This window comes from Microsporum canis, genomic scaffold, assembly GCF_000151145.1.
Source record: "Microsporum canis CBS 113480 supercont1.2 genomic scaffold, whole genome shotgun sequence".
In the NCBI taxonomy this organism is placed as follows: domain Eukaryota; kingdom Fungi; phylum Ascomycota; class Eurotiomycetes; order Onygenales; family Arthrodermataceae; genus Microsporum; species Microsporum canis.
In genome coordinates, this window is record NW_003299168.1 from 2354075 (window position 1) to 2366036 (window position 11962).

Below are 11962 nucleotides of genomic sequence, written 5' to 3' on the forward strand. Positions count from 1 at the left end.
TCAGTCTATATGCCACATGTTAATTTATAGAAGGACTCTTTTTTTCCTTTTGGAAACCTGTAACTAGCTATGTATAAGGATATGTAAGAGGAGAGAGAAAAAAATTATTTGACTGAAACTTGTGGAGCCGACGTTGCATTCACACCAAAATTTTCTCTCCACCTTTAGCACTTTCGATGACTATGATCACTATTGACCTCAATAGGTTTTGATACCCTCACTTGGTCTTCCTGATATCCACATTCTTCAGCTTTCCCAAATTAAACATACGGCCTAAGGCATAGTTGAACACCCCAACCCAAAGCCAGGCGCCAGAAAGCAGATAGATCGAAATAACCTTGCTTCCAGCCCAAACCCATTTTCTCGGGTTTACTTTCCACGGCCATAGCCAGCGCCATGGGGCTGGGCCGTATAGCACCTGAGTGGCTACCCGTCGAGCATAGACTTCGTTTGGAGTAGCCTTATCCTGGCTGTGTTTTACCCTTCTGTCATATTCAGATCGAATTGGCTGGTATAAAGAATCGGGTGCTAGAGTGCGGGGTGTACGTGCAATCCGTGATTCAACGCCTCCAGTTATTATGGTGACTACATTGACGCTGATAAAGGTCTTTAGCATCAACCGTTCTGATATTACTGGTAGTCATATATACATACCCAAACGGTTCCAGTTCCACTCTGAGCGTGTCACTGTAGGAATGCAACGCACCCTTGGTGGCATTATACACTGATCCAAAAACATATGGTATTATCTATCAATTGGTTAGCTAGGTTAATAAAAGTAATGGATGAGGAACGTACTCCTGCAACAGATCCTATTTGTACAATGGTGCCTTTAGCTTCGATGATAAGTGGCGTGAACACCTTACACATATGTATCACGCCTATGATATTGGCCTCAAACGTCAGACGCACTTCATCCATGTCAACATCGAGAGCCGGTACTGTATAGTCTGTTTAATAATTACAGTTAGCACCTTTTCTATAAATGGATAAGTAGATTATAGCTGAAGGGTATAGATCATACTTCGTCCGCTGTGGAAGGTCAGGAGAAATTAGCAATGACCAAATGGCAGCAACTTTACTATGTAAAGTACTTACGCGTTATTGACCAGGATATCCAATCCTTTCCCGTCGCCTAGTATGGACTTCAGTTCACCCAAGCATGCTAGAACGCTCTTTTCATCGTCCACTACCAGGCTCATGGTCTCAATTCCCTTCTCCTCAAGATCTACAAGTGACTCTCTGCTTCTCGCAGTTGCAAATACTCGTAGGCCATTGCGCTGGAACTCGAGGGCAAGTGAATGGCCAATTCCCCCTGGCGAACAGCTTATACGGAGCGTGTTAGCTCTTCTTTCTCTGCCTGGTTGGGGGCGCTCACCCGGTTATGAGAACGGATTTGCGATTATCGGGCAAGGCCATAGCAACTGCTTCTAATTAATTGTTCTCCGTATGGTATTAGCAGTCATTGATCTCTTATAGATATGGAGGATAAACATATGTAGAGACTGGAGAAATCGATCGAACGCCAAAGTTGTAAATAAGCTGATTGGTCAACATCTTAATGGTGATTAATTCGCGTTACGCGATATTATTGGTGCGCTGCCACGGCACACTAAGCCTTTTTGGATCGCCACGTTTGATGACTAATACCACAACTATATAAGCAGGAACTTGTGCCCTGCAGTAAGTTGCTGGCTGAAGACGACCATACGAGAGCAACTCCCAGAGCTACTTCTCAGAAGAATTCTCTGCCCGCAAGCATAGGAACCATCCATACTCAGAAGCGATACCTGACCTTATTTTGGCGTCTTCGCTGTTAAGAATACTCCAGTTGGCCCCATTGTCAAATATGAACAAGCACAGCGCATAAGGATCGAATATAAGTAAGGGCAAAAGATCATATGTTGAGTCTGATGACGCTAAGTACGGATTTAATTTTTGCTTGGGAATATATATACGGGTGAGAGCTGACTGAGAATTAATATGTGACCCTTATACTTCTAAGGTGTAGGCCTACCTATATGTCAGCTTCGGCATAGAACATATATCCAGAGGGAAAAAGGTACTCACTTTAGCATCGGTATGGAGATATTTGGTTATCTGGGCGTGGTGTGACCATCCAATATGCTTGAGGGTTAGTTTTTTGTGCTTAGGGATTATGCTCTAGTAGGGGAAGACTCTGACAATGTGAAAGTACAGACTGGGAGTCGCCTCCTAAGGGGCATGTTGAGCTCATCCTGCCAGCAACTGCTAAGGAAGATAAAGGAAGTGATTCAACTAATGGCCCCTGGTGGCCGCAGGTGCATATATAAAATGCAGAGCAAGCTCCCGACACAGGGATACTCAAAAAATATCTATGCCCGTGTCGGCTATCTCCACATTCCGGATCCCATGCTGTTCCTGCAGTATCATTACCTCTTAGCTGGGGCTTTACAGCACAGTTTGAGGGAAGTTTCCCAGCATGTACGGCTTTGGTTGACTCTTCTTATGGCCGCCACCTTGTCGGTCGTCTCGTGCTTGGTCCTTCCTCCAGATTCTGTTTAATAATGGTAGAGTCAGAGCCGTCATTCGGCCGGGGTGGCCATCCGCTGCGTGCGGCGTCTGTACTCTCAGAAGGCGAGCTGGCAAGCGGTTGAGTCTTTCTGTTAGTCTGGGGAGATTTGTTTCCTTTGATGGCGACTGTCCAGTGCCTGCCGCGGATTTCGGTTCGCCCAAATCCTTTATAATATTTTCTAAGGCTTCTAGGCGTGCTAGAAACTCAGTGTCCCTGTGTTCCTTCGATCCCCTTAGGGCCCGTTGGCTTGGGTATATACACTCAATTCTCGCCTTAACACAGCTAGAGCATGGAGTATGCCTATTATAGCGGACCTTTCTACGTCGGCGGGTGGTTCAACTTCTCGGGTTAGGCGATTGCTCAAAGGTCGCGGGGTCTCGGGCCGCGGATTCCATACTGGAACCTCTTTCTATACTGGATCTTAAGCGGACTAAGACAGACCAGCTTAGTATGTACCGCCGATACGCTACGAATAGGTGGCATACCATAAGACCTCAGAGGGGAGATGTTCTTGAAGCGAGTTGAATGAAGACGCTGTGATTCGTGTGGATGGATAAATGTTTAACGGGCTTCCCTCAACATGGATTGCCAACTTATACCCGTATAAAGGAAAAAACAAATAGCCCGAAATGGAACAAGGCGACACCATCAAACAGGAGAGTGAAATGAGAGAACCTTGCTGCTATTCGTAAGGAATGTTTTCAGGATATCCACCCTCCGGTCAAATTTTTCACAATATGTTATACTATATTGAAACCAAAATGCACGCGATGTATGTTCAAGCTCTGATTCCCACTTCTCCGCATCCTTCTGGATATCGGGGTTCCATTTTGAATGTGACATCGCTTCATAGAAGAGCCCTCCCACACCCCTGGGAACCTCGTCCAATAGCGTTAGTCGTTCTCGCCGGGCGTTATCCACGGCAATCTTCCTCACTGTCAGTATCCTAATATTGTCAGTAAAGTACCAGTGTCTAATGATATAATGTCACGCACAAAACCGCTTGTTCATCCAGGCCCGGTCCAGGAAACAGAAGAGCTCTGTTGGGAGTTAGCCGCTGATATATTCTTGTCATAGATGCTAGAAAATTACGTACGCCGGGAACCGGATTGCATATGCAGATCCAAGCTTTAGCCCTTTAAGGATATCATAGATAGGGATTATCTGCCCCCAGGGAATCCCGTGTCCGCTTGTGTACGAGAATACCGCCTGTATGGGATATAACGTATCCTTCGACTGCCCATCCCTCAAGACCCTCCATTCAACAGTAATATCCCCGGTAAAGCTTTGACCTGGAGTCTGCGAATAGTCGTCAGGAAGCAATTGATAAAAATGGCACAGCTTGGGGTCCAAGCTATACATGGTTTAAGCTAAAGGGGGTGGAATCAATGTGAAGGAAGTCGGAGCGATGTCCAGAGCACATTCATGAGATATTCCTCCTTTTATGATTATACCGACTCCTCATACTTCGTACTAGGGTTTATTGTGTAGGAACGGTTCTTAAATACAAATGCCTATATAGGCAATAAATTGTACAATGTATGATGTCTTTAATAAGGTTTGTGGGGCTAAAATGAACCTTTCAAGTCGATTAAGATTCGGCCCGTCCCGGCAACTTAGAGTTACGGTGGATATGTTACTAGTCAACTGGCGACCTCGTCCAACGTTGACGAACTGCACTCGAATGAGCGCAGCCGCATAATATGATTTTGATACCTCAATATATGGCTGTCCAATAAAGAAAAGTTTTCTCTGATAATTATGGAAAGATGATTATTGTTAACTATTGTATCACACATAAACTTGTGGCATATTTTCTGGTTGAAAGCATCCCGCGGTGACCGTCGGCATTGGCGTGGTGTAAACTCCTTGGTCACAATGTTGGTCCACGGGGTAAGCTGGGGGCATGTATTTTGGGTCTCTACTTAAGCTATAGCTCTTAGGGGGAACAACAATGCAGCCTTGGAACCCGCGCTCGGTGGTCTCATTGAGCCACTGGTGGTTCTGGTCTTCTGCGACAGCCGGTGGAAAGTATTCGACGGCACTGCGTAACTGTAGCTCGGGGTTCCATTGTTCTCCAGCGCCGTATAGCTTAGGGGATGGGTCGACAAGGATTGACCCGGGTTGCTCTGCAGCTACCTCCCCTACGTCGCTGATGATATAAGGCGATGGTAATAGATTTTGGCGCTTTGCATTCTGTTTCTTAATTTCTCCCACGGGTTCATATGCATTTGGCATTGAAGGATGGGTGCCTCTGGTTTGCGGGGTCTCTTCGGGTTTCGTGCCCCAGTCGACTACGTAAACCACAGAGTTCGCATCTGTAGCCATATTAGCACCTGTACTAATTCTGTAGGTGGATTAAAGCATACCCTTTTTGCCACTCTCGAAGCACTCTTCCGCTCTTCGAACCTTGTAAATCTCATCTAGAATACTAAGTCGATCGCGAGGTTTTATTTGACTCTGAACAGCAGATCCAGCCTCCTCAAGCATGTCAACAGTTATGTTATGCGTCTTACCAAGCTTGCGGAAGATATGGACAAGAAGGCGTATACGGTCTGGCTTCTTTAAGTGATCGGGCTCACGGTGAACAACGCCCATTGGCCACCAGTCTGGTTTGGTTTTCTCCGGGTCTCTCTCCTCATTCGATTGTCCTCGCCGCCCATTATAAGGGTACTTGACTTTCTTGCATGGCTCGATGACCTTGATGTAGGCCTTCGCGATCTGGCGACAGTTGATCTGGTTGAATGCTCTGAAGGCAAAATCGTAGTATGCCTCAACCTCTTCCTCATTCCCTATCCGAAGGGGTACCATATCCACACGCTCATCTAGCTCAGTAGAGGAATGACTCCTCTTACAGGGCCTCTCCGAGTCTGGGGGCAGTGAATCATCTCTATCTCTTACTGGCAACTGTACTTCTTGATGATTCTCGGGAGGCCCTAGTGTTCTATGTAAGTAAATATTATATCAAGCAGGTATTTGAGATACATACCAACGAAGGCATGATCACAGGTTATACTAGCCCCCGTAGCTTGTACGAGCCAATTACCGAATTCAGAGGTGAATATAGGACCTTCGAACCCTGGAAGAGATGAAGAGTGCGTAATCTCTCCGGAGCTGTTAATTTTTAAGCAAAAATGATGCATACAAACAGGGCTGGAGTGGGAAAGTTGTTGGGCACTGGGAAAACTGGCCATTCTCTCTGATGCAGCTGTCATCAGCGGTCAGGTTTAGTACTTTGCAGTGAAAGAAGACAGACTGGCGGGGACAGGAGTAACTATGGGCAGTATGGTTTTGTCAAAAGGGAAACACAGTCAGATGGAGTGAAAACATAGGCATTATAAGAAACGAATTCGACATCATTTGCTGCCGTAAACACGGAATAGATTAATTTCCTGTATTGGAAATAGAACAATGCCTGGATGCCAGGGTGCAGACGAACTGACGATCTCTATCTGGCTTATGCCAGGATGCTCGTAGACCGAAGGTACCTCATGTACCTCATTTCTGGTATGCAGAAAAACTGGGTATCAAAAAAGAAACGACGCCTGTGGCTATTGATGGATATCAAACCACGGCTGAGACTTAACCATCCTAAGTTATCTGAAGAGTGAGTTGACATGCCCTTTCTGGGCCTGGGCCCTTCATGCCAGATGGTGCACTATGTCCACTAGACGGCTCAAAAGTTCCACCACAAGGAACAGAAAGAGCTTGGCTATAATTCATGAATTTTCGCTAAGAGACTCTTCTCGCCTCAACTGCCTGGACTTTTTCCATCTTTCGGCTTTTACATCCTTCACAAGTAACGGCCATTCAACAAAATGTCTTATTCCAACCTAGATGAGGTAGAAAAAGGCCTTAGGTGCCCTTTTACATGCATGACGATGCTCTCAATACCAATAGGGCATAGGTGCTCTCAAGTTCCGCCAGCCTGAATAAGTGGCTCGAGGGTTATCAAGATGTGCCTAGTGAAGAATTCTTCCTAGCTTTAGCACTATGGCGATTGCTATCGCTCAGTTTCTCACATATCCAATACAACCAAGAGTGATATCCCTCCCCCCTGGTTATCAAACATAAAATCATCGTCACCTGAGACAAGGACAAACTCCCCGTGGTTTAAGGCTTTCTTCTCTTCAAGATATGGAAGGCCGTTGTTTCTGTCAACATATTCTAACCCAATTATGACCAAATATTTGCCGGGAAATGGTTTTGGAAGTTTGCCGCCCTTGTCGGTCCAAACAACGGCATATGATTCGACGACATTGTCTCGTGGATTTTCTTTGAAGCGCTTTCCAGTTGCGTGAAACACATAATCTATAGCCGTTTTATCCTATTTCGTCTATATATTAGCATACTTCACTATCTTTACTTGTAAATTGAGATATTCGTACCTTTAACCACATATCTACCACAGATGCTATTTCATTTTCGCAGCCTCGAGGATATAACCAAGGATACTTATTATGAGAGCTTCGTTGAACTTTTGCCCTCACTTTGCTGCGACTTGGGCTGCTATTTCTCCGAGCGACGCCATATCCATTCAGTTACGCGGGTGTTCAATCGCTGCTCACTTTCCGTCTATATAACGTCGATGGCATTTTTTGTGGCGGGGCGTGATGCGGCTTCTTCGAATATTCAACGAGACATTTTCGCGTCTTAGGCCGAAGTGTAGCAGTTGAATGGAGATTGCCACGTGATTTGCCCCTCTTAGCCATTTGCCAAGCCCAAAATCAGATCCACTTCAAGATGGAGCAAGTCAAGGTTATTTGAGGGGCAACCTAGTACATAGTATATCAAGACTTGAGCGCACGAAACAGAAGATACATTTAGCCTATCTAGCAATTTCCATAGAATCGTCAAACTAGACGTAGCGTATTAGTCCCCCGCCCTGTTTTAATCCGTCCAGTCACGTTTGGAGTAATCAAAGTGCCGGGTATTAAAAGAGTTGAATATTGGTGGCCACCTCGAAAGCATAGGGCGAGTTACTGGCTAATACGGCCAGGCTTTGTCACGAATAGACACACTAATGAAGGAATAAGGTCGACGACTTCGGTATGGTATACGTATAGGCCGCTCTGGAGCTTATGGCCGGGCAACAGGCGTGCGTTGTTTGAGATATCGGTAATCGGAATAATGTATTCGGGGCCAGTCGCATTTCTAATAGTTACACGATTTGATATTTTCCACGCAGTATACCCGAGATCCTGATAGCGTAGAGCGTTAGTTGTGCGGTTTTCTTATGGGATTCAAACGTACATTAAGATCTAAGTATTTTAGGAGAGGCAGCACGTAAGCATCAAGGCTTGCATTGGTGTATTTCACATTTCACAAAATTCTTCTGCGGCAACTATTTTCCCATCTAAAAAAGCTTGTTGTATCTTCTCAAGGAGGGGTCTGCCCTCCTCATCAATAGTATATGCCGTTGATGCAGCCATGGATCCTTGAACTCGATAGCCTGTTTCCAAGGGGTGGTAAACTTGTGCTTTATAGATAGCGTCGAGGTTGTGATACTTATGTATGGTTATATGGCTGAGGGATAGCCTCAAACATTTCCTAAATCGGCATAGTTTAAGCTTCTGGGCCGGCCCGCAGCCAAGAAACAGTTGTATCACATGATTTCATATACCATATGGTATATAAAATCATGTGATTGATCAGAGGGATGTCAGATAACTATTGCGCTTAGTTAGCACGCACAACTCAGAAGACCTGGGGCTGCAACGCGAAAAGACTGGTACCGGTACGATGCAGCACGTCCTTGCCAAGGGTATGGACTTTCTCGTCTGTACGGTCTCATTGGGCTCATGCAAAATATCAATTCATGTCCCATATACATATATTCGTTCTTCGACCGCCAATCACTGCGCCAGCTCACATTTGGCGGTTACAATCGCATCTGGTCCTGGCTGTGTATGTAATAGTAGTCTCAACCCCGCACGGGTGCACCAATCAGCAGCCACCATGGCCACTATGGCACCATAGCCACCATCAGTCAAATTTTATGTGTCCATTTTCAACTTGCCTCATCTCTCACCAACCTGGCGAGGGGGGGAGGGGAGAGGGAGGAGTTGGTTTGTTGTCAACAATGAACAACTGGCCTCCTAGACTCTGGTGGCCTCTTTGGCTGAAGGACAGTACTTTCGACGGTTATGAGCCCGGCTATCGCTCGTTGCATTGAAGCCATTACGAACAACGACCGATTTGCACGTACAATACACCAACTATCAACACCAACAATATCAAATATTGGCAATCGCTGCACCAGGTCGTATTATACAAACGTCCTTTACGACTTTCACCCGCTCCCCCTTACGAATCGACGATTACTCTGGAGAAGTGATGGATTTTCACCGTCTTAGCACCATAACACCCTCCACAGTTCTGAGATCACCGGTAAAAGACATAGTTATCCCAAAAACTTTTTTCAACGCTAATCCGCTGTAGGACCTACTATTGGATTTCACGCATTTTATTCGTCGAGGACCGTCCGACGACTCTCTGAGATTGCTTCAGTATCTTAATCGACAACTGCAACTACCACAGAACTCCGGGCAGCAGTCTTGCCTATCTCCTAGTTCGACGCCCAGTTCATCTCAAGCTTCATCGCAACTGACACAGTGCCCTCTGCCAAATCCAGATATCTCATACCCAAAATTAAAGATATCACAATGGCAACCCCAAGAAGAGTCACCGCAAGAGAGGCAGATAGTAATACCGCCCCTTAGCCCCTCGCGCGAGCAGCGTGCCCAACAAATAGTACCTATTGCTAGAAGGTATTATCAGAATCAGGGCATACGTGATACTAAAAGGCTTAACCGGCTTACCAAGTTATCACAGCAGCTTCTGGGGAGCAAGTCAGATCCCGGGAATATATGGAATACTACAGGCTTAGTATTTGATAACAACGGGAATTCAAGGATAGATCGGCTCGAGAGAGGCAAGAGAAATCTTGAAGACCGGCGGTTAGGAACAAGATGTGCCACCAAAATCTCGATGCTATATACTATCCATGAGATCGATGAGCTGTCCGTTAGTCCCAATGTGACTGGTAACAGAGTTTCTTGGGCTATAAATAAATATATAAAAGATGCGGGCATATCGAGAGAGTTGCTGTTAAAGGACCGGTCAAATACACGCCACCTCCTCTCTTTGCTTGAGAATTCCGGTCCGGGGGATGTGGTGTGCACCAATGATATCAGCATTGTCACGTAAGTTTAATAAGATGCTTAATGGTAAATACCAGGCCGATATAATAGCTAACGGTTATAGGTGGACTCGGGAGCTTTTAGATGGCGAGGTGAGCCTTGGACTCCAATTTCGAGGAGAGATCTTTCCACCAAGCGATGAAGAAACAGAAACTGCTCGGAGATTTCATCTCATTGGTGCGAGATTGATTATCAATGGGCTTGTTGGATATGGCTGGAAACACGAAGAGCTATCCCGGTGTCAAGGCCGGGTTATGATGGCCTTGTTCCAGCATATTGACAGATCTGAGCTTGCGAAAGGAAACATTGAACCGAAGAGAGACTGTGGTACACTTCAAGGCCCTTCGACCATTGGTAGTCCGGAAACTGAAAGCTCGTCATTACCACCATCAGGTGGGCCCGAATTCGGTGTCCGTAGATTTCATCCTGAGGGTAAGTCAATAGACATAACAACCCCCCCCTTCCCCCCCAATTCCCTCCGGTTGAAAGAAATACTGATACGAATACTTCCCAAGAGCCAGAGGTACTGGCGGGCTCCGTACCCTCCCGCGCGGAGGAGACGAACAAGCGGCCCTACCAGGCAGGTGACGGTAGCGAATACCAACCTTCGCAGCGAAGGAGATTAAGTGGAAGGGGTGAAGGTAGGCTGGCTCGTCAGCGATGATTTGGTGATAAGGTTAACTAACTTGTATAGACGATATCCCTTCCATATATCCTACTGGTGACGCTCTTGAGCCTTCTGAGGATAGAACTTCGGGATCTTTAGCGAATTCTATTAACGGCACGGATTCAGTTTCTCAGGATGAGAATGGAGATAGAAGGTCCCTCTATGAAGGTAATGGTTTTGTAATCTACATAATGATGATGCTTTGAAGAGTTTATGCTAATACACAAAATAGAATCTTCCTTGCCGGCTGATCATGAACAGTTGGAAGAAGTTATAATAGTCCATGACAAAGGCAAACATACACTTGATCTCTCACTGGTATTGGATGAAACTCCGGCACTATTCCCTGGGCTCCCTGAGCTGCCTTCCAGATTATGGTAGAACAGACCAATAGAACCAGAGCAGAGTTCTCCCCCCTCCTTTATTACCCTTCCAGCGTTGCAATAAGTCTCCTTTAAAATGTAGCATATCCCCAGCTTTCAATTCAAACTCCTTTGATGCTTGTCCGAGAGCCGGCAATCCATTAGAGCATGATAGATCTTCAAGTGCTAAAATGCTATAAACCCAGTCCGTTCTCCCGGACTTTTGTTCTCGTTCCTTTTCAATTTTGTTCAATATACAAAGGTGGGAGCCACGGAAGCGATCTTTCACAATGTGGTTGTCTACCCCAAGGAGCCTCGCCAGTCCTGACTTGTCCTTTAGCTAATGGGATTTTTTTAGCGTTGATAGAAATCACTTTGGAGAAGAGACAGTCATATAGAGGGCCTTACTTTCAAAAAAGAATTGGATGCGGTCCTGCTGTTTTCACTATGATCTAATAACTGGAGAGGCTCGCTTGATGGTATGATCTTCTGGTACAGTCCTTCGGCGTCTTTTTTTGCTAGTGCTGCAAGCTCTTCAGATATGACTGCCTTGGCGATATCATAAGGGGCAGGCTGTTCCGTTGACATTCCGGCTAGATAGCGCCCTTGAATTGGTGGAAGCTGATTATGCATCAATATAAAAGCCCTTGAACCAAGGATAGAAATATATATATACCTTAAGACGACCCCTCCTTCAGATAACTTAATAAAAGGCTCCCGATTAGCTTATATAAGTATTCGTCTGTTTAATTCTATGTTCGATGTGTTGCTAAAAGATATGTTAATTGGTAAGTTGATTTTATTTTTATTTTTATTATATTTATTTGTTTTGGTTTATTTTTTCGGTGGCCCCTCATTCCACTGGTGGAGGGGTAAATTATCATATATTCGCCAAGACAATTTTTAGCATGCCTTCAGGAGGAAGTCTAGAGCATCATAGGGATCGGTAGAAAGCTGGTACTGTTGAATACGTTCGATTTGAAAAAAAAGTAGCACTAAAAGCGGTTTGCCGGATGGATGTTCAAAGAAATACTGGCAATTTGCAGCCTAGAATTCTAATCCCTGTCGACGAATTAGTGGTAGTACCTTAGAGCGGGGATACCTGTCCTCAATCGAGGTGACGCTGAGCCTATATGACCACGGCCGCCAATACATTGGTTCGCTCTAGACAAAAGTT

General features: G+C 45.5%; 6 protein-coding genes across 6 annotated transcripts; 1 reads left to right on the forward strand and 5 right to left on the reverse strand.

The window, feature by feature from the left end:
• Positions 1–217: 217 nt before the first annotated feature.
• On the reverse strand, positions 218–1419 carry MCYG_02337 (oxidoreductase; the record flags this gene model as incomplete). The annotated part of the gene is made up of 6 exons (XM_002849357.1): positions 218–596; positions 655–749; positions 799–950; positions 1025–1032; positions 1099–1326; positions 1379–1419. The coding sequence occupies 6 exons, from the start codon at positions 1417–1419 to the stop codon at positions 218–220; spliced, it is 903 nt and encodes a 300-aa protein (XP_002849403.1).
• A 1783-nt stretch (positions 1420–3202) lies between these two features.
• Positions 3203–3916, reverse strand: MCYG_02338 (uncharacterized protein; the record flags this gene model as incomplete). The annotated part of the gene is made up of 3 exons (XM_002849358.1): positions 3203–3500; positions 3550–3594; positions 3651–3916. The coding sequence occupies 3 exons, from the start codon at positions 3914–3916 to the stop codon at positions 3203–3205; spliced, it is 609 nt and encodes a 202-aa protein (XP_002849404.1).
• A 429-nt stretch (positions 3917–4345) lies between these two features.
• MCYG_02339 (conserved hypothetical protein) lies at positions 4346–5748 on the reverse strand (the record flags this gene model as incomplete). Its single annotated transcript, XM_002849359.1, has 3 exons — positions 4346–4890; positions 4924–5490; positions 5544–5748. 3 exons carry the CDS (start codon positions 5746–5748, stop codon positions 4346–4348), a joined length of 1317 nt encoding a protein of 438 aa, XP_002849405.1.
• A 719-nt stretch (positions 5749–6467) lies between these two features.
• Positions 6468–7266, reverse strand: MCYG_02340 (conserved hypothetical protein; the record flags this gene model as incomplete). Its single annotated transcript, XM_002849360.1, has 3 exons — positions 6468–6516; positions 6577–6881; positions 7123–7266. 3 exons carry the CDS (start codon positions 7264–7266, stop codon positions 6468–6470), a joined length of 498 nt encoding a protein of 165 aa, XP_002849406.1.
• Positions 7267–7533: 267 nt separating this feature from the next.
• MCYG_02341 (uncharacterized protein) lies at positions 7534–7986 on the reverse strand (the record flags this gene model as incomplete). Its single annotated transcript, XM_002849361.1, has 2 exons — positions 7534–7755; positions 7900–7986. 2 exons carry the CDS (start codon positions 7984–7986, stop codon positions 7534–7536), a joined length of 309 nt encoding a protein of 102 aa, XP_002849407.1.
• Positions 7987–8890: 904 nt separating this feature from the next.
• MCYG_02342 (uncharacterized protein) lies at positions 8891–10804 on the forward strand (the record flags this gene model as incomplete). The annotated part of the gene is made up of 6 exons (XM_002849362.1): positions 8891–8944; positions 8996–9759; positions 9821–10188; positions 10272–10397; positions 10451–10591; positions 10656–10804. 6 exons carry the CDS (start codon positions 8891–8893, stop codon positions 10802–10804), a joined length of 1602 nt encoding a protein of 533 aa, XP_002849408.1.
• Positions 10805–11962: the final 1158 nt, after the last annotated feature.